At 72.7% G+C, this 19,536-nt stretch overlaps 2 protein-coding genes and 1 pseudogene across 5 annotated transcripts; all 3 read left to right on the top strand.

Moving 5' to 3' along the window:
- Positions 1-2,844: 2,844 nt before the first annotated feature.
- On the top strand, positions 2,845-7,020 carry LOC114022336 (SH3 and multiple ankyrin repeat domains protein 1). Its single transcript, XM_037898795.2, has 4 exons — positions 2,845-3,174; positions 5,049-5,828; positions 6,191-6,223; positions 6,646-7,020. Exons 1-4 carry the CDS (start codon positions 3,036-3,038, stop codon positions 6,693-6,695), a joined length of 1,002 nt encoding a protein of 333 aa, XP_037754723.1. The 5' UTR covers positions 2,845-3,035; the 3' UTR covers positions 6,696-7,020.
- Positions 7,021-7,473: 453 nt separating this feature from the next.
- TMEM219 (transmembrane protein 219) lies at positions 7,474-14,150 on the top strand. 4 transcript variants are annotated; one of them, XM_037898796.2, is made up of 7 exons: positions 7,852-8,189; positions 10,254-10,420; positions 11,279-11,510; positions 11,967-12,084; positions 12,168-12,282; positions 13,895-14,029; positions 14,115-14,150. In XM_037898796.2, exons 2-6 carry the CDS (start codon positions 10,262-10,264, stop codon positions 14,021-14,023), a joined length of 753 nt encoding a protein of 250 aa, XP_037754724.1. In that variant the 5' UTR covers positions 7,852-8,189; positions 10,254-10,261; the 3' UTR covers positions 14,024-14,029; positions 14,115-14,150. The 4 variants fall into 4 exon arrangements, with proteins under 4 accessions (XP_043404502.1, XP_043404501.1, XP_037754724.1 ...); XM_043548567.1 differs by lacking the exons at positions 7,852-8,189; positions 14,115-14,150 and adding an exon at positions 7,474-7,721 and having other exon boundaries at positions 13,895-14,108; XM_043548566.1 differs by lacking the exon at positions 14,115-14,150 and having other exon boundaries at positions 7,845-8,189; positions 10,216-10,420; positions 13,895-14,108.
- Positions 14,151-15,794: 1,644 nt separating this feature from the next.
- LOC119566242 overlaps positions 15,795-19,536 on the top strand; it is a 14,558-nt pseudogene continuing 10,816 nt past the window's right edge.

Here is a 19,536-nt window from a genome sequence, read left to right as displayed (position 1 = left end):
CCTGAGGGAAAGAGACGCCGGCCCGGCCCCGGGGAGAGACGCCGAGGGGAGAGACGCCGGCCAGACCTGAGGGAAAGAGATGCTAGCCCGGCCCGGGGGAGAGACGCCGAGGGGAGAGACGCCGGCCAGACCTGAGGGAAAGAGATGCCAGCCTGGCCCGGGAGAGAGACGCCGAGGGGAGAGACGCCGGCCAGACCTGAGGGAAAGAAATGCCGGCCCGGCCCCGGGGAGAGACGCCGGCCAGACCTGAGGGAAAGAGATGCCAGCCTGGCCCGGGGGAGAGACGCCGAGGGGAGAGACGCCGGTCCGGCCCCGGGGAGAGACGCCAGGCCGGCCCGGGGGAGAGACGCCGAGGGGAGAGACGCTGGCCCGAGGGAGGGCGACCGAGAGGAGAGACGGTGCCCAGCCCAGCGCCGCCAAGGGGAGAGACACTGCCTGGCACCGCCGACATCCCGTGTCCAGTCATGAGGGAGACACCAACGGGGCGTTATGACCTTGCCCAGCCAGGGGAGAGATGTCAGACTGATGGCACTGCCAATAGCTCCCCTGCCCATTGGGAAAATAGATGCCAACTGGGCATCAATGGCCCTGCCCAGCAAGGAGAGAGATGCCAGTCAGCTGCCATCAGGAGCCCCCACATCCAGTGAGGGGAGAGACACCAGCCCATCACCATCTTCAGTGACCAGTCTGGGACAGACACCAACGTGGTATCATTTCTATTGCCCAGTGAGAGGACAGAGGCTAAACACAGCGCTATCCTGGGTGACCAATTAGGGGATAGATTTGGTACTGCCCTGGTTGCCCAATGAGAGGACAGGTGCTAACACACTGCCATTCTGGGTGTCCAGTTAGGGGATAGATGTCAATGTGGTACTGCCCTGGTCGCCCAATGAGAGAACAGATGGTAACACAGTGCCCTCCGGGGTGACCAATCAGGACAGACGCCAATGTAGAGTTGCCCCCATGGTCAGTGGGACACTGTTCCGAGTGCTCCAGACAGGAAGAGGCACCGTCCGAGGGAAGACACCAGTGCAGAGCTGCTCCAGGCATCTATCGAAGAGATGGCTCACAGCACCAAGATAGCCCACATGGCTACTGAGGTAATAGATGCCAATGCAGTGGCAACCTGGGTAGTCAAGGGACAGATGCCATCATGGTACCACCACCACCACCATCTTGGGCAACCAATCCGGGGCAATGTCAGTTGATCAATGGGAGGACAGACAGCAAGCCAATGTCATCCTGGGTGAGCTGTCAGGGGGTAGACGCCAACATGGTACAACCTCAGTTGCCCAATTACAGGGCAGAGACTAACACAGAACCATCTTGGGTGACCAATCAGGGAGCAGATGTCAATGTAGTACTGCACAATTGACCAATGACGTAAGAGACGCCAACCCGCCGCCGTCCCGGGCGACCGAGCGGGGCAGACGCCGGCGGGTCCCGCCCGGTCACCCCAGGGGGGACAGACGCCAACCCGCCGCCGTCCCGGGCGACCGAGCGGGGCAGACTCCGGTGGGGTCCACCCGGTCACCCCAGGGGGGACAGACGCCAACCCGGCGCCGTCCCGGGCGACCGAGCGGGGCAGACTCCGGCGGGGCCCGCCCGGTTACCCCATGGGGGACAGACGCCAACCCGGCGCCGTCCCGGGCGACCGAGCGGGGCAGACTCCGGCGGGGCCCGCCCGGTTACCCCATGGGGGACAGACGCCAACCCGGCGCCGTCCCGGGCGACCGAGCGGGGCAGACTCCGGCGGGGCCCGCCCGGTTACCCCATGGGGGACAGACGCCAACCCGGCGCCGTCCCGGTTGCCCCGTGCGGGGGGGACAGACGCCAACCCGGCGCCGTCCCGGGCGACCGAGCGGGGCAGACTCCGGCAGGTCCCGCCCGGTCGCCCAGGGGGACAGACCCTGCAGTAGGCGGGGGGCACTGCCAGGCGGGGGGATGCTGAGCACAGCGAGCGACCCTCGGGCTCTCTGGGTACGTGCCAATGAAGTGGCTGAGGGCGGGGAAAGGAGCGAGTCATGTGACCAGATGGGGGGGCCGAATACTCGGCGGTGGGAGGACAATTAGGGTCCCGTGACTTCGGGCCGGTCACGTGAGAGAGGGAGGGCAGGCCGGGTTGGGCGGCAGGGTCACGTGGCTGGGTCCTGGCGCGGTGCCGGGCGGTCATGTGACGCAGGGAGGGGGGGTTCCGGGTCTGGGGAGGATCACGTGGCGGGGCCAGGGTGAATGTGCCGGGCGGGCGGTTGGGAGCGCGCGGGGCCTGGAGTGAGCGGCCTGCAGCGGGGTGGGGGCCTGGGCAGGTGGAGGGGCTGAGCTGGGCTGAGGGGTGTCTGGGGCGCACAGGGGCTTGGGGGGCTGTGCTGGGGGGTGTCGAGAGGCAGGGGGTGTCTGGGGCGCACAGGGGCTTGGGGGGCTGTGCTGGGGGGTGTCGAGAGGCAGGGGGTGTCTGGGGCGCACAGGGGCTTGGGGGGCTGTGCTGGGGGGTGTCGAGGGGCAGGGGGTGTCTGGGGCGCACAGGGGCTTGGGGGGCTGTGCTGGGGGGTGTCGAGAGGCAGGGGGTGTCTGGGGCGCACAGGGCTTGGGGGGCTGTGCTGGGGGGTGTCGAGGGGCAGGGGGTGTCGGGCTCACAGGGGTTTGGGCTGTGCTGGGGGGTGTCGAGGGGCAGGGGGTGTCTGGGGCGCACAGGGCTTGGGGGGCTGTGCTGGGGGGTGTCGAGGGGCAGGGGGTGTCTGGGGCACACAGGGAGGCAGGGGGTTGTGCTGGGAGGTGTCTGGGGTGCACGGGCGGGGGGGTAGGGTTGTATTAAGTTCCCTGGGCTAGATAGTGGGGAGAGGGCTGTGTTGCGGGTGTGTGGGGGGCAGGGGGTTGTGTTAGGGTCCTGGCACTGCCAGGGGCCGCTAGGGGCTGTCTGGGGTTTCCGTGTGCTGGCAGAGGGGTGCTAGGGGCTGTCCCGGGGTTGCCCAGGCTCTGTGGTGCAGGGGTCCCTTGGGGCAGTTCTGCGGGCCGGGCAGGGGTGTGGGGCAAGGGCCATGCAGAAGGAGGAGCTGGGTATAGACGAGAACCGCGACCCCGAGCCAGAGCCGCGGCTGCTGGGGCTGAAGAAGGAAAGGTGCCGACCCGAGGGGCTGGAGGGGCAGCTGCACAATCTCACCAACCGCATCCCAGCAGGTAACCCCACCGAGCCCCCATGTGCCCCCCATATTCTCCCCACCTGTATCCCCCGCCAAGCCCCCCATATTTCCCATGCCAGTGTCCCCTGCCGAGCCCCCCATAATTCCCTCCCGAACCCCACATATTCCCCTGCCATGTCCTTCACCTGTGTCCATTGCTGAGCCCCCCATATTCTTTCTGCCTGGGGCCCCCCTCACTGAGCCCCCCATATTTCCCCCCTGAGCTTGTGTGCCCCCTGCCTGTATCCCCCCACTGAGCCCCCGTATCCCCTGCCAAGGCCCCCGTATCCCCTGCCAAGGCCCCCATATCCCCCTTCCCTGGATCCCCTGTAATTGTGGAAGAAAGGGGCCCCCCCATAGGGTGCCCATTTGCCCTGGCCTTGCCCATCTCAGCAGGAGTAATGGGGTGCTTCCTGGAGGATGGGGGTACCCCAGTACCAGGAGGCGGGGTATCATCCTGAGGACCAGGCACAGCAGGTGGGGGTATCCAGGACATCTGGGGATGCAGGGAGGTGACCCCAATACATTAAAGGGGGCATGGCGGTTACAGAGATTTGGGGGCTGGCAGCCAGCTGAGAGGTGCCCAGATTTCCTGGCTGTCCTTGCCCAGGGTGGGGTCCAGCTGCAACCTTGGCTTGTGTAACCCTCCTCCTGCCAGCAGACTGACCAGGCACTCAGCCCAGAGCTAGGGGGTGCTGGGCCACAGGGAGTGGTTGGGGGGAGGAGGGATGGGCAGGGGGTGCTGTGGGGTGCAGGAGGAAAGAGCAGGGGGCACCGGGGGGAGAAGGAGGGAGGGATGGGCAGGGAGCGCCGTGGGGGGTGGAGGAAAGGGCAGGGGGAGCTGGGGGTGGGAGGATGGGCAGGGGGCACTGCGGGGAGTCGGACAGGTTGGAATGGGCAGGGGGCTCTGCAGGGAGCTGGGGTGGAGGGAGGATGGGCAGGGGGCGCTGTGGGAGTGGGATGGCCAGGGACAGCTGGGGGGTTGAGCGGGATGGGCAGGGAGCCGGGGGCGGGGGTAAGGACAGACGGGGCACCACGGGGAGCGGGATGGGCAGGGAGCCGGGGGCGGGGGTAGGGACAGACAGGGGGCACCACGGGGAGCGGGACGGGCAGGGAGCCGGGGGCGGGGGTAAGGACAGACAGGGGGCACCACGGGGAGCGGGATGGGCAGGGAGCCGGGGGCGGGGGTAAGGACAGACGGGGCACCACGGGGAGCGGGATGGGCAGGGAGCCGGGGGCAGGGGTAAGGACAGACAGGGGGCACCACGGGGAGCGGGACGGGCAGGGAGCCGGGGGCGGGGGTAAGGACAGACAGGGGGCACCACGGGGAGCGGGACGGGCAGGGAGCCGGGGGCGGGGGTAAGGACAGACAGGGGGCACCACGGGGAGCGGGACGGGCAGGGGGCGGGGGTAAGGACAGACAGGGGGCACCACGGGGAGTGGGATGGGAAGGGGGCACCGGGGGGGGCAGGGGGCGCTGTGGGGGGAGCGACAGGCAGGGGGATGTTCCTTCCTTTGCCCCTCTCCTGATGGCGCCAGAGGCCTGTTCCTTTGCTATCAAACCACTGAGCACCTTCCACAGCCCGCAGAGGTGGCCGCATCGCAAGGCTGGGCAAGTGACCCGTGTCCATCCCCAGCCCGTGGCCTGGGGCTGCCAGGGGTCTGAGCCTTCATGTGGGAAGCTGGTGGAAGAGGGGGCAGATGGATGGGGGTTATTGTCTGAAGCAGGGGAAACCCAGGAGTCCTGTTGTAACCACTGGACCCCACTCCCCTCCCGCAGCTGGGATGGAACCCAGGCGTCCTGAAGCTTGGTTTGGGATGGGGCAAGACTAGAACCCAGGTGTCCTGCTCACCCCCGTCTGCTCCCCGCAGGCACCTGGGAGTCCAACGGCCACAGCCCGGAGGCTGCAGAGGGAGGCGCCCCCCTGAGCCCCTCCAACACCCTCAACATCCGCAACCTGCAGCTGTCGGAGCGCGAGGCGGGGCCGCCCGCCCCCCACCGCTACCCCCACCGCTATCACCCTCACCCTCGGCCCTTCCACAACCCTCACCGCAGGAGCTACCGCCCCGGGGCCAAGGAGTGGGGGCCCAGCACCAATGGGCATGGCCCCGGGGAGGGGCGGGGGGGTTGGGCTGGCCGGCGGCGCCCCTTCCCTGAGCCCCCCCGCAGCCCAGAGCGCGCTGGCCAAGCCCTGGAGGATGCTGAGAAGGCGCCGGAGCCGTGGGCCCTGTTCCGCCCACCGCCAGCGTTCCCCGTGGACAGCAGCCGTGCCCGCACCCTCCCCAAGATCAGCTATGCCAGCAAGCTGAAGGAGAACCTGGAGCGCCAGCCGGCCTGTGTGCCAGCCTCCGCCCTCCGCACCGCCGGCCCGCTGCCCAACTGCTCCCCTGCACCCCCTGCCGAGCCCCACCTGGGGGCCATCTTCCAGAACCAGTGGGGGCTGTCCTTCATCAACGAGCCGGGCGCCGGCCAGGCCGGGGGCAATCCCCTGCCCCCAGGCCAGGAGGAAACCCCCCCCACGGCAGCCCTGGGACTGCAGGGGCCGGGCAGCCCTGCCGAGGGGCTGGTGCCCGCTGCAGGGGAGAGCAGGGACTGCTGGGAACAGATGAGCCACAAGGACTGGGAGGAGGCGCGGGACTATCACACGGAAGGTGAGGGCTGGCCTGGCAGGGCTGCGGGTCGGGAGTGAGGGGCACCGACAGAGCTCGGGGGGAGCCCGGGCCTGGGCTAGCAGGGGGCTGCGGATCAGGAGTGAGGGGCACCGGCAGAGCGGGGGCTGGGGGGGCAATCTACCTTTAGGCTTTCAAGAACCACTGAGTTGGGGGCACCGTGGTGAGAGAGGGCCCCTGGGTGGGAGGGGAGGGCTGAAGTGTGTCACTCTATGGTCTCAAAGTGTCGGTTTGAGGGCAAGGCGGGGGGCTGATCAGACTTGGGGGTGCTGCCCCCTTAGTGTCTGGGGGCCTCCTGGGTTTGACTCTCCTGGTCTAACCTCCCTCCCCTTCTGTCTCCCCAGCATGGGATCATATATGGAAGCTGCACAGACAAGGTAAGGGTCTCCCTGGAGCCCCTAGGCCAGTGCAGGGAGGTTCGGCAGTGGCACCTCCTGTTCACCAGCCCTCGAACCTGTGGCTGGGGTTATGCTGGGGCCAGCTGCTCCTGCTCTGGCTGGTCCTGCGTGGTTCAGTCTTCAGAACATCCAGTGTCGGGCAGTTCCACAGCCCACCCTGCCTCTGTGTGGAGAAGGGCTTCCCTGTGAGCTGGCCTGAATTTGCCACTATTCCACATCGCCCCCTTCGTGACTGTGGCCAGAAATGGGAGAGCACCAGGGTCCCCTTCCCCTGCACTGGTATCTGGGGGTCGCCATGGGGAACCAGCCCGGACGCCTGGGTCCCCGGGGGCTATTGTGGAATGGCAAGCTCCATGGGCCAGCCCTCCCTAACCCCATTTTCCATTCTCCCTCTCCTGCAGCTCCCGGCAGAGTCACGGTCTATGCTGACCCCCTGGATGGCAAGGGTTAAACGCTGGGCCTCCCAGGGACGGGGATGTCGCTGTGAGCCAGGCGGGGGAGGGACAGGCCCCCCCATGAAGACTTGGCCTCAAGACTCACCCCAGCTGGGTGCAGGACAGAGCCGGTGGGATCCATGGGGAGACCGCAGCCCCATGTCTATCCTCTGGCCCTCCCGTTCCCAGGGCCGCCCTTCCCTTGCGCGCAGCTCCCCCGCCCCCCTTCCGCTTTCACGACGGTTTTAATTTCCCTCTTTGTCCCGGTTTTTTGTTCCGTCCCCACTGAGTTGCGGCTCTGGGCTGCCGCAGATTAAATCAAAATGAATTTATTTAAATTCACCCCCCTGTTTGTCTGCTTCTTCCCCTCTGCGGCTGCCAGACCCCTGGAGCGGATTCCCTCCCGAGGCTGCCACAATGCATTGTGGGAGCTGTAGCCAGCTTGGCTGGGACTGCGTATCCCATCACGCACCATGGCGTCCCTTCTGCTGGGTTCTCTGGCCAGACTACATCTCCCATGATGGGTCAGGGGCAGGCAGCAGCATCATGGGAGAGGCCATCTGGCTGAGGAGATGGAGCTGGAGGGCCTGAACTACATCCCCCATAATGCATCACTGTCTCCATCTGTAGCAAGGGGTGGAAGTGCCTCAATGGAGTCCCTTGTGTCTGTGGAGGAGGCTCCCTGGGAGGACTACATCTCCCATGATGCAGGTGGAGAGGGGAGGTGGGGCAGCCGGGGCAGCCCTGGTGGCCTATGGGAATTGTTCTGGGGGCCAGGGTGGTGTAGACCTGGCTTGCTGGTTGGATTACATCGCCCATGCTGCACCCTGCTCGCCCCTCTTGTGGTGTCTCATGGGAGATGTAGTATGAGCAGCCAGGCAAGGGGGCCCCGGAACCACAGGTCCCATGCGGCGCTGGGTCCCTTCCCCAGTGGTTCTCGGGCAGGCCTGAGGCCAGGGCCAGCTCCAGCTCCGCGCACAGGGGTGGGAAAGGAGAAGGCAGCAGCCCCCGGGGTGATGCATCGCTCAGAGGGGACCCAGGAGGTGGGGCAGAGGAGTGGGTTTGGGGCGGGGGATCACCGGGGCGTGTAGGGAGGTGCACTGGCCGGGCAGGTGGGGTGGGGTGCACTGGCAGGGGGCTGAGTTTGGGGCAGGGTGATCACAGAGGGGCACTGGTAGGTTGGGGGCCCCAGCAGCTCTTCAAACGGCCCCAGGTGAACACCGGGAGCGCGACCTTCGGGCCGCTTCCCCCTTTAAGGGCATTTTTTGCCCAGTTCGAAAATGGCCGCCGTAGCGTCACCGCGCGGCCGCTCTGTGCGCACTTGGAGGACCCGAGTTCACTGCACCGCGAGTGGCGGGCCCCTGGGCCGCGAGTCAAGGCCAGGAAAGCGCATGCGCGTCCGGGCTGCGGTATCCGCGAGCTTGGTGCTGTCGTAAAGGGCCACGGCAGCAGAAGAGGAAATGGGTCCCCGCGGCCTCTTAAAGGGACCGCGCCGCCGCGAGCGGGAGGAGGTACCGCGCCTCCCGCCCCTCCCCGCCCGCTGGCCCCCGCTGCGCGCGCCCCTCCCGCGGGGACCAAATGTCCGGCCTGACACTGGGCTCTTGGCCTCGTACCGGTACCGCCCCCCTCCCCCCCACCCGTGGTCCCACTGCCTGCCCCTCCCCCACGGAGCCCCTCCCTCCCGGCCTGCCCCCTCCACCCCCCGTCTGCCCCCCCGAGCCCCTCCCCCCCCCACCCCGGCCTGGCCCCCTCCACCCCCCGTCTGCCCCCCCGAGCCCCTCCCCCCCCCACCCCGGCCTGGCCCCCTCCACCCCCCGTCTGCCCCCCCCGAGCCCCTCCACCCCCCGGCCTGCCCCCTCCACCCCCCCGTCTGCCCCCCCCGAGCCCCTCCCACCCCCACCCCGGCCTGGCCCCCTCCACCCCCCGTCTGCCCCCCCCGAGCCCCTCCACCCCCGGCCTGGCCCCCCCCGAGCCCCTCCCACCCCGGCCTGCCCCCTCCACCCCCCCGTCTGCCCCCCCGAGCCCCTCCCACCCCCCCCAGGCCTGGCCTCCGTCTGCCCCCCCCCCCCGAGCCCCTCCACGCCCCGTCTGCCCCTCCGGAGCCCCCCCCGGCCTGGCCCCCGTCTGCCCCCCCCGAGCCCCTCCACCCCCCATCTGCCCCCCCAGAGCCCTCCCACCCCCACCCCGGCCTGGCCTCCGTCTGCCCCCCCCCAGCCCCTCCACGCCCCGTCTGTCCCTCCGGAGCCCCTCCCACCCCCGGCGCCCCTCCCACCGCCCCAGGCCTGGCCCCCTCCACCCCCCATCTGCCCCCCCGAGCCCCTCCCCCCCCGTCTGCCCCCCCGGAGCCCCTCCCACCCCCACCCCGGCCTGGCCTCCGTCTGCCCCCCCCCCCCCGAGCCCCTCCCACCCCCACCCCGGCCTGGCCCCCTCCACCCCCTGTCTACCCCCCCAGAGCCCCTCCCACCCCCACCCCGGCCTGGCCCCCGCCTGGCCCCCGTCTGCCCCCCCGGAGCCCCTCCCACCCCCACCCCGGCCTGGCCCCCGCCTGGCCCCCGTCTGCCCCCCCCCGAGCCCCTCCACCCCCCGTCTGCCCCTCCGGAGCCCCTCCCACCCCCACCCCGGCCTGGCCCCCTCCACCCCCCGTCTGCCCCCCCCGGAGCCCCACCCCGGCCTGGCCTCCATCTGTCCCCACCTGCCCTCCACCCCCTGTCTGCCCCCCCGGAGCCCCTCCCACACCCTGGCCTCGCTCGCTGTCCGCCCCCTCCCCCCCGGAACCCCTCCCATCCCCACCCCAGCCTGGCCTCCGTCTGCCCCCGACCCCGCCTGCCCTCCACCCCCTATCTGCCCCCCTGGAGCCCCTCCCACACCCACCCCAGCCTGGCCTTGCTCGCTGTCCGCCCCCCCCCCCAGAGCAGGGACAGGGGGTCCTGGGGGGCAGTGAGGGGACAGGGAGCAGGGGACGGTTAGGGGTGGGGGTGTGGATAGGGGGCCGGTCAGTCAGGGGACCGGGGGGGGGGGTTGGATAGGAGGTGGGGTCCCGGGGGGGCGGTTAGGGGTGGAGGGTCTCGGGGGTCGGTCAGGGGACAGGGAGCAGGGGTGTGGATAGGGGGTGGAGTCCCAGGGCACCTGTTCCGGGGTGGGGCAGTCAGGAGACAGGGATGGGGGGGGGTTGGATAGGGGGTGGGGTGCCAGGGGACCTGTTGGGGGGCAGGGGGGTTGGATAGGGGGTGGGGTCCTGGGGGCCGGTTAGGGGTGGAGGATCCCGGGGGGCAGTCAGGGGAAGGGGGGGTTGGATGGGGGCAGGGTCCCGGGGGACCTGTTGGGGGGCGGGGGTGTGGATAGGGGGCAGGGCCAGGCAGTTTGGGGGGCAGAGCCTTCTCTACCTGGTTCTCCATACAGTTTCCGAACCCAGATGTGGCCCTTGGGCCAAAAAGTTTGCGCTCCCCTGATCTCCGCCCCGTGTGTCCGTCCCCCCCCGCCGGCTCTGTGCCCACCTGGCAGACACTCAGCCCTGGGGTCCCCTCCTCCGCTGCCCAGGGGCAGGGTCCCTCTGTTGAGCCCCGTGTGCCCCCCAGGCCTCACCATGCTGAGCTGCCCCCTGCTGGGCTCCCTGCGCCTCTGCCTGGAGCGGAGCCCACCCCTGGTCTGCTTCTGCCTCTGCCTCTTCTCATTGGCCGCCGCCTTCCTCGCCTTGGCCGCCTACATCCAATGGCACGAGGTCAGGGACGCTGACATCACCCAGGTCAGCGGGGGGGGGCGGGGGGGAACGATGGAGGGGGAGGAATGGGACTGGGGGGGCGGTGGGTGAAGGAGTGGGCTGGAGGGGGCGGGACGGAGTGGGCGGGGGAGCAAAGGAGGGGGTGAGGGAGTGAAGGAGGGGGCGGGGGATGGGACAGAGGGGGCGGGGGAGTGATGGGGGCTGAGGGAGGGGGCAGGCGAGCAATGGAGGGGGCAAAGGAGGAGGTGAGGGGGTGAGGGAGGGGGCGGGGAACAGGACAGAGGGGGTGGGGGGTGAAGGAGGGAGTGAGGGAGGGGACGGAGGGGGCGGGGCGGTGATCGGGGGTGACGGAGGGGGCGGGCGAGCGAAGGAGGGGGCGAAGGAGGAGGTGAAGGAGGGGGCAGGGGACGGGACAGAGGGGGTGGGGGGTGAAGGAGGGGGCGAGGGATGGGACGGAGGGGGCGGAGGAGTGATGGGGGCTGAGGGAGGGGGCAGGCGAGCAATGGAGGGGGCAAAGGAGGAGGTGAGGGGGTGAGGGAGGGGGCGGGGGACAGGACAGAGGGGGTGGGGGGTGAAGGAGGGAGTGAGGGAGGGGACGGAGGGGGCGGGGCGGTGATCGGGGGGTGACGGAGGGGGCGGGCGAGCGAAGGAGGGGGCGAAGGAGGAGGTGAAGGAGGGGGCAGGGGACGGGACAGAGGGGGTGGGGGGTGAAGGAGGGGGCGAGGGATGGGACGGAGGGGGCGGAGGAGTGATGGGGGCTGAGGGAGGGGGCAGGGGAGCAATGGAGGGGGCGAAGGAGGAGGTGAGGGGGTGGGGGAGCAATGGAGGGGGCGGGCGGTGGGACGGCGGGGGTGGGACGTCACGCTCTGATTCTCCCCCCAGGACTGGAACTCGCTCCTGGAGTCCCTGAGCCACCTGAGCTTCTGCACCGACAACGGGACGTGGGGGGGGCCAACAACTCCGGCCCCCACCCCCAGGGCTGCCCCCCCTTCACCCGGGGCCCCCCCAGCCCTCTCGGTCTTGGTGGGCCTAACTTTCAACCTCCCCGGGGGAGGGCAACCCAACGCCACCCGCCTGGCCCTGACGGTCACCGGCCACCAGCTGGGACTTGGCGGTGAGTGGGGGGCGGCGTTCCCCTCCCCCTGCCCTGCCTGCTGGGGACGTTCCCCTCCCCCCGCCGTGTCCCCCGGGGCCTTTCCCCTCCCCCTGCCCTGCCCCCCAGGGTCGCTCCCCTCCCTCCACCGAGCCCCCCTGAGCCATTCTCAGTGGAGCCGTTCCCGTCCTCCCGCCCTGACCCTCCGGGCCGCTCCCCTCCCCCTGCCCTGCCCCTCCCCCTGCTGTGTCCCCCGGAGCTGCTCCCCTCCCCCCGCCATGCTCCCCGGGAATGTTCCCCTCCCCCAGGGCTGCTCCCCTCCTCCCGCCGTGTCCTCCGGAGCTGCTCCCCTCCCCCCACCATGCGGGCTGCTCCCCTCCCCCCACCGTGCCCCCAGGACTGTTCCTCTCCCCCTGCCCCTCCCCCCACCGTGCCCCCCCGGGCTCTTTACCTGCCGCACTGACTCCCCCCCAACAGGTCCAGACGCCCAGCAGCCGATCCGCCTGGTGGTCGTCACCCCGTGGCCCCCCGGCCCCAGCCCCCAGGGCAGCTGTCTGAGCCTGGCAGGCCCCCCCTCCCTGCTGCCCCAAACCAGGTGAGCCGTGTGGGGCGGGGCAGGGTGGGGGAGAGGAGCCCCTGCTGCATTCACCCCTCACTCCCCCCTGTGGTCTGTTGCAGGGCGCCGCCCCTCTGCATTGTGGGGGATCTGGCTGCCCAGTCCCGGGAGGAGCCGGGGTCCTGCTACCGGCCCCACTACCAGCCGGACCCCGCCCTGGCCACCATGCTGAGCCCGGTAAGGGGCGGGGCGGAATGACAGGGTTCCCCGCAGGGGGCGGGGCTGTCCCGGGGGGCGCGGGGACAGCGCGGGGGGCGGGGCTGTCCCGGGGGGCGGGGGGACAGCGCGGGGGGCGGGGCTGTCCCGGGGGGCGGGGGGACAGCGCGGGGGGCGGGGCTGTCCCATGGGGGCGGGGGGGCTGTCCCGGGGGGCGCGGTGACAGCGCGGGGGGCGGGGCTGTCCCGGGGGGCGGGGGGACAGCGCGGGGGGCGGAGGGGCTAGCGCGGGGGGCGGGGCTGTCCCGGGGGGCGGGGGGACAGCGCGGGGGGCGGAGGGGCTAGCGCGGGGGGCGGGGCTGTCCCGGGGGGCGGGGGGACAGCGCGGGGGGCGGGGCGACAGTGCAGGGGGCGGGGCTGTCCCATGGGGTGGGGTGACGGAGGGGTTCCCCCGTGGGGCGGGGCTGTCCCGTGGGGCGGGGGGACAGCGCGGGGGGCGGGGCTGTCCAATGGGGTGGGGTGACGGAGGGGTTCCCCCGGGGGGCGGGGCTGTCCCGGGGGGCAGCAGGGGGCGGGGCTGTCCCGGGGGGCAGCGGGGGGTGGGGCTGTCCCGGGGGGCAGCAGGGGGCTGTGCGGGGGGCGGGGCTGTCCCGGGGGGCAGCAGGGGGCGGGGGGGCTGTGCGGGGGGCGGGGCTGTCCCGGGGGGCAGCAGGGGGCTGGGGCGGGGGGGCTGTGCGGGGGGCAGCAGGGGGCTGGGGCGGGGGGCGGGGCTGTCCCGGGGGGCAGCAGGGGGCGGGGGGGCTGTGCGGGGGGCGGGGCTGTCCCGGGGGGAGCAGGGGGCTGGGGCGGGGGGGGCTGTGCGGGGGGCGGGGCTGTCCCGGGGGGCAGCGGGGGGCTGGGGCGGGGGGGCTGTGCGGGGGCGGGGCTGTCCCGGGGGGCAGCGGGGGGCTGGGGCGGGGGGGCTGTGCGGGGGGCGGGGCTGTCCGGGGGGTAGCGGGGGGCTGGGGCGGGGGGGCTGTGCGGGGGCGGGGCTGTCCCGGGGGGCAGCAGGGGGCTGGGGCGGGGCTGTCCCGGGGGGCAGCAGGGGGCTGGGGCGGGGGGGCTGTGCGGGGGGCGGGGCTGTCCCGGGGGGCAGCAGGGGGCTGGGGCGGGGGGGCTGTGCGGGGGGCGGGGCTGTCCCGGGGGGCAGCAGGGGGCTGGGGCGGGGCTGTCCCGGGGGGCAGCAGGGGGCTGGGGCGGGGGGGCTGTGCGGGGGGCGGGGCTGTCCCGGGGGGCAGCAGGGGGCTGGGGCGGGGGGGCTGTGCGGGGGGCGGGGCTGTCCCGGGGGGCAGCAGGGGGCTGGGGCGGGGGGGCTGTGCGGGGGGCGGGGCTGTCCGGGGGGCAGCGGGGGGCTGGGGCGGGGGGGCTGTGCGGGGGGCGGGGCTGTCCCGGGGGGCAGCAGGGGGCGGGGGGGCTGTGCGGGGGGCGGGGCTGTCCCGGGGGGCAGCAGGGGGCGGGGGGGCTGTCCCGGGGGGCAGCAGGGGGCTGGGGCGGGGGGGCTGTGCGGGGGGCGGGGCTGTCCCGGGGGGCGGCAGGGGCTGGCCGGGGGGTGCCCTACAGCCAGCCCCACTCTCCGCCTCTCCCTCTCCCCGCAGGAGGATCGCCGCCTGTGCAGCCAGCGCCTCCTGCTGGCCGGCCTCACGGCGCTGTCCCTCTGCGCCCTGCTGCTGGGCGCCGCCGGCCTCGGCCTGCCGCCCGCCCGCCACGCGCGGGGGCGGCTCTAGGGGCCGGCCCCGCCCCGCCCCGCCCCGCCCCGCCCCCTCCTCTCCGAGAGCAGAGCCCGCCGAGACCCACCGGCCCCGCCCCCTCCGCCCCGCCCCGCCCCCTCCCCTCCGAGAGCCGGCCGGCCGGGACCCACCTGCCCCGCCCAATAAATGGGAGACGCGGGGCCTGTGTGTGCCTGGCTCTGTGGGGGGCCCTGGGAGGCGGCACGTGGGGCCCGACTCGGGGGGGCGGGGCCCGGCACGGGGGGGCGCGGTTGGGAGGACACAGGGGGCGTGGCCCGGCCCCGGGGGGGCGCGGTTGGGGGAGACGGGGGGCGGGGCCCGACTCGGGGGCGGGCGGTTGGGAGGACACGGGGGGCGGGGCCCGACTCGGGGGCGGGCGGTTGGGAGGACACGGGGGGCGGGGCCCGACTCGGGGGCGGGCGGTTGGGGGGAGACGGGGGGCGGGGCCCGACTCGGGGGCGGGCGGTTGGGAGGACACGGGGGGCGGGGCCCGACTCGGGGGCGGGCGGTTGGGAGGACACAGGGGGCGTGGCCCGGCCCCGGGGGGGCGCGGTTGGGGGAGACGGGGGGCGGGGCCCGACTCGGGGGCGGGCGGTTGGGAGGACACGGGGGGCGTGGCCCGGCCCCGGGGGGGCGCGGTTGGGGGACACGGGGGGCGGGGCCCGACTCGGGGGCGGGCGGTTGGGGGACACGTGGGGCGGGGCCCGACTCGGGGGCGGGCGGTTGGGGGACACGGGGGCGGGGCCCGGCACGGCGGGACGCGGTTGGGCGACACGGGGGGCGGGGCCCGACTCGGGGGCGGGCGGTTGGGGGACACGGGGGGCGGGGCCCGACTCGGGGGCGGGCGGTTGGGGGGACACGGGGGGCGGGGCCCGGCCCCGGGGGGGCGCGGTTGGGGGACACGGGGGGCGGGGCCCGACTCGGGGGCGGGCGGTTGGGGGACACGGGGGCGGGGCCCGGCTCGGGGGCGGGCGGTTGGGGGACACGGGGGGCGGGGCCCGACACGGGCGCGGTTGGGAGGACACGTGGGGCGGGGCCCGACTCGGGGGCGGGCGGTTGGGGGAGACGGGGGGCGGGGCCCGACTCGGGGGCGGGCGGTTGGGGGACACGGGGGGCGGGGCCCGACTCGGGGGCGGGCGGTTGGGGGGACACGGGGGGCGGGGCCCGACTCGGGGGCGGGCGGTTGGGGGACACGGGGGGCGGGGCCCGACACGGCCGGGATTGGGAGTACAGGTTTCACGGCCGCTCTAGCGCCTGTTCCCGTGTTCCCACCTTTCCCCCTCCCGGCCTCTCTGCGCAAGCGCTGTCCCAAACCTGCCCTGGTAACAGCGGGCCGAGACGTTGCTCGTTGGCCACGCCCCCTCCGGGGCTCCGCGCCAATCACAATGCGCTTCCCGTCAAAGTCTTCCTAGGCCGCCTGGCTCCCTTTAGCCACGCCCGCGCAGCACGACTCCAATCTCCCCCCAGAACCGTTACTTGAGCCGGGTTATCCCTGCCCCACCCAACTGTCCGCCCCGCCCCCTGGGCCTCGTCCAATCCGCTATCACTGCTCCTTAGCCCACGCCCCTCCCTCCGCACACGGGATGGGCGGGATAAGAGGGTGGGGGTCGCGGCCAATTGGCACCGCGTTCTTTCGGACTGTGCAATCAGAACCTCGTTCCCCCGGTAACTAGCGCAGCCTCCTGCGGCGCCTCCTTCTGCGCATGCGTACTGCGCCCTGTGGCGCGACTAGTTTGTCCTCTCCCCCATGGTGTCTTTTTCTCTGCGCATGCGCCACACTTTTCTCCGATTAACGCCCTATTACGCGTGCGTCGGTCCTCCAACTACCCGGCACGCGCTCGTCCCCGCCGTGACAGTTTGGCGCATGCGCCCCTTCACCTTCTGCGCGCTCCCAGGCTGACTCCCGTGGGGTCCCAAGGGAGCGCCTTCCACCGCGCATGCGCGCCGCGGCCCCCGGCCCTGGTTCCGGTTTGGCTCTGCCTTGGGCGCCATCTTGGATTTGGGGAGAAGCCGCGAGCGGGCGGGAGGAGGGGCGCGGCGGAGAGAGCGGGGAGGGGGGCCGGACCGCGCCAGGCCCCCCACCCCCCGGAGCCCCACAGGGCCCCTGGAGAGCCCCCGCCCCGGGCCCCCCCGCCTGCACAGGGCCCCCCGCCAGCGCCCCCCCCCGCGAGCCCCGCGCCCCCCCCCGGCCCCCTTCGCCCTCCAGAAGGACTCCCCGCCCCCCACGGCGCCCGCCCCTGGGGGGAGCGGGGGCTGGGCCCCTCCGAGCCCCCACCCCCTGCGGAGTCCCGTCCCCCCAGACAGCGGCCGCGGGGGGGGCCGGGCGCAGACCCCCCAGGACCCCCCTCCCCGTGGCGTCCGGCGCGTGCCCCCGCGCGGGGTCGGAGGAGGCCGCCGGGGCTGCTGCCCCCGCCCCGTGCTCCGGAGCTGGAGCCGCCGCCCGCCGCTGGTGAGACACCCCCGCTCGGGGGGCCGGGCCGGGCCGGGGGCTCGCGGGGGAGCGCGGGGGGAGGGAGCTCACAGGGGCTGGGTTGGGGGTCATGCGGAGAAAGGGCCAGGTCGGAGGCTGAGGGGCCAGGGTGGGAGCTGCAGGCTGCTGCTCCTCTGAGGACACGGGAGGACGCCACTGGCGGGGGGCTGGCCCAGCACGGGGCAGTGGGGTATGGGGGGGGGGGCTGGGGGAATAGTCTGGTCCAGCACGGGGCAGTGGGGATATGGGGGGGGGGGGCTGGGGGAATAGTCTGGTCCAGCACGGGGCAGTGGGGATATGGGGGGGGGGGGCTGGGGGGATAGTCTGGTCCAGCACGGGGCAGTGGGGATATGGGGGGGGGGGCTGGGGGGATAGTCTGGTCCAGCACGGGGCAGTGGGGCTATGGGGGGGGGGCTGGGGGGAAAGTCTGGTCCAGCACGGGGCAGTGGGGATATGGGGGGGGGGCTGGGGGGATAGTCTGGTCCAGCACGGGGCAGTGGGGATTTGGGGGGGGGGGCTGGGGGGATAGTCTGGTCCAGCACGGGGCAGTGGGGATATGGGGGGGGGCCTGGGGGGATAGTCTGGTCCAGCACGGGGCATTGGGGATATGGGGGGGGGGCTGGGGGGATAGTCTGATCCAGCACGGGGCAGTGGGGATATGGGGGGGGGGCTGGGGGGATAGTCTGATCCAGCACGGGGCAGTGGGGATATGGGGGGGGGCTGGGGGGATAGTCTGGTCCAGCACGGGGCAGTGGGGCTATGGGGGGCGGGTCTGGGGGGATAGTCTGGCCCAGCACGAGGCAGTGGGGATATGGGGGGGGGGGGGCTGGGGGGGATAGTCTGATCCAGCACGGGGCAGTGGGGATTTGGGGGGGGGGGCTGGGGGGATAGTCTGGTCCAGCACGGGGCAGTGGGGCTCTGGGGGTGGGGGCTGGGGGGAGAGTCTGGTCCAGCACGGGGCAGTGGGGCTATGGGGGGGGCTGGGGGGAGAGTCTGGTGCAGCACGGGGCAGTGGGGATATGGGGGGGGGGTCTGGGGGGAGAGTCTGATCCAGCACGGGGCAGTGGGGCTATGGGGGGGGGTCTGCGGGGAGAGTCTGGTGCAGCACGGGGCAGTGGGGATATGGGGGGGGGGCTGGGGGGAGAGTCTGGTCCAGCACGGGGCAGTGGGGCTATGGGGGGGGCTGGGGGGAGAGTCTGGTGCAGCACGGGGCAGTGGGGATATGGGGGGGGGTCTGGGGGGGGAGAGTCTGATCCAGCACGGGGCAGTGGGGATATGGGGGGGGCCTGGGGGGATAGTTTGGTCCAGCACGCGGCAGTGGGGATATGGGCGGGGGGGGGCTGGGGGAATAGTCTGGTCCAGCACGGGGCAGTGGGGATGTGGGGGGGGGCCTGGGGGGATAGTCTGGTCCAGCACGGGGCAGTGGGGATATGGGGGGGGGGCTGGGGGGATAGTCTGGTCCAGCACGGGGCAGTGGGGCTATGGGGGGGGGGGGATAGTCTGGTCCAGCACAGGGCAGTGGGGATATGGGGGCGGCTGGGGGGATAGTCTGATCCAGCACGGGGCAGTGGGGCTATGGGGGGCGGCTGGGGGGATAGTCTGGTCCAGCACGGGGCAGTGGGGATATGGGGGGGGGGTGCTGGGGGGATAGTCTGGTCCAGCACGGGGCAGTGGGGATTTGGGGTGGGGGCTGGGGGGATAGTCTGGTCCAGCACGGGGCAGTGGGGATTTGGGGGGGGGGGGGGCTGGGGGGATAGTCTGGTCCAGCACGGGGCAGTGGGGCTCTGGGGGTGGGGGCTGGGGGGAGAGTCTGGTCCAGCACGGGGCAGTGGGGCTATGGGGGGGGCTGGGGGGAGAGTCTGGTGCAGCACGGGGCAGTGGGGATATGGGGGGGGGGGTCTGGGGGGAGAGTCTGATCCAGCACGGGGCAGTGGGGCTATGGGGGGGGGTCTGCGGGGAGAGTCTGGTGCAGCACGGGGCAGTGGGGATATGGGGGTGGGTCTGGGGGGGAGAGTCTGATCCAGCATGGGGCAGTGGGGCTATGGGGGGGGGGGTCTGCGGGGAGAGTCTGGTCCAGCACGAGGCAGTGGGGATATGGGGGGGGGCCTGGGGGGATAGTCTGGTCCAGCACGCGGCAGTGGGGATATGGGCGGGGGGGGGGCTGGGGGAATAGTCTGGTCCAGCACGGGGCAGTGGGGATATGGGGGGGGGGGATAGTCTGGTCCAGCACAGGGCAGTGGGGATATGGGGGCGGCTGGGGGGATAGTCTGATCCAGCACGGGGCAGTGGGGATGTGGGGGGGGGGCTGGGAGGAGAGTCTGGTCCAGCATGGGGCAGTGGGGCTATGGGGGGGGGGGGGCTGGGGGGATAGTCTGATCCAGCACGGGGCAGTGGGGCTATGGGGGGCGGCTGGGGGGATAGTCTGGTCCAGCATGGGGCAGTGGGGATATGGGGGGGGGGGCTGGGGGAATAGTCTGGTCCAGCACGAGGCAGTGGGGATATGGGGGGGGGCTGGGGGGAGAGTCTGGTCCAGCACGGGGCAGTGGGGATATGGGGGGGGAGGGCTGGGGGGGATAGTCTGGTCCAGCACGCGGCAGTGGGGATATGGGGGGGGGGGGCTGGGGGGGATAGTCTGATCCAGCACGGGGCAGTGGGGATTTGGGGGGGGGGGGCTGGGGGGATAGTCTGGTCCAGCACGGGGCAGTGGGGATATGGGGGGGGTGGGTCTGGGGGGATAGTCTGGTCCAGCACCGGGCAGTGGGGATATGGGGGGGGGCTGGGGGGGATAGTCCTGGTCCAGCACGGGGCAGTGGGGTTATGGGGGGGGGGCTGGGGGGATAGTCTGGTCCAGCACGGGGCAGTGGGGATATGGTGGGGGGGGGGCTGGGGGGTATAGTCTGGTCCAGCACGGGGCAGTGGGGGTATGGGGGGGGGGGGTCTGCGGGGAGAGTCTGGTCCAGCACAGGGCAGTGGGGATATGGGGGGGGGCTGGGGGGATAGTCTGGTCCAGCACGGGGCAGTGGGGATATGGGGGGGGGGC

This window comes from Chelonia mydas, chromosome 6 (assembly GCF_015237465.2).
Source record: "Chelonia mydas isolate rCheMyd1 chromosome 6, rCheMyd1.pri.v2, whole genome shotgun sequence".
Taxonomy (NCBI): domain Eukaryota; kingdom Metazoa; phylum Chordata; order Testudines; family Cheloniidae; genus Chelonia; species Chelonia mydas.
This window is presented reverse-complemented; position numbering and strand designations above follow the sequence as displayed.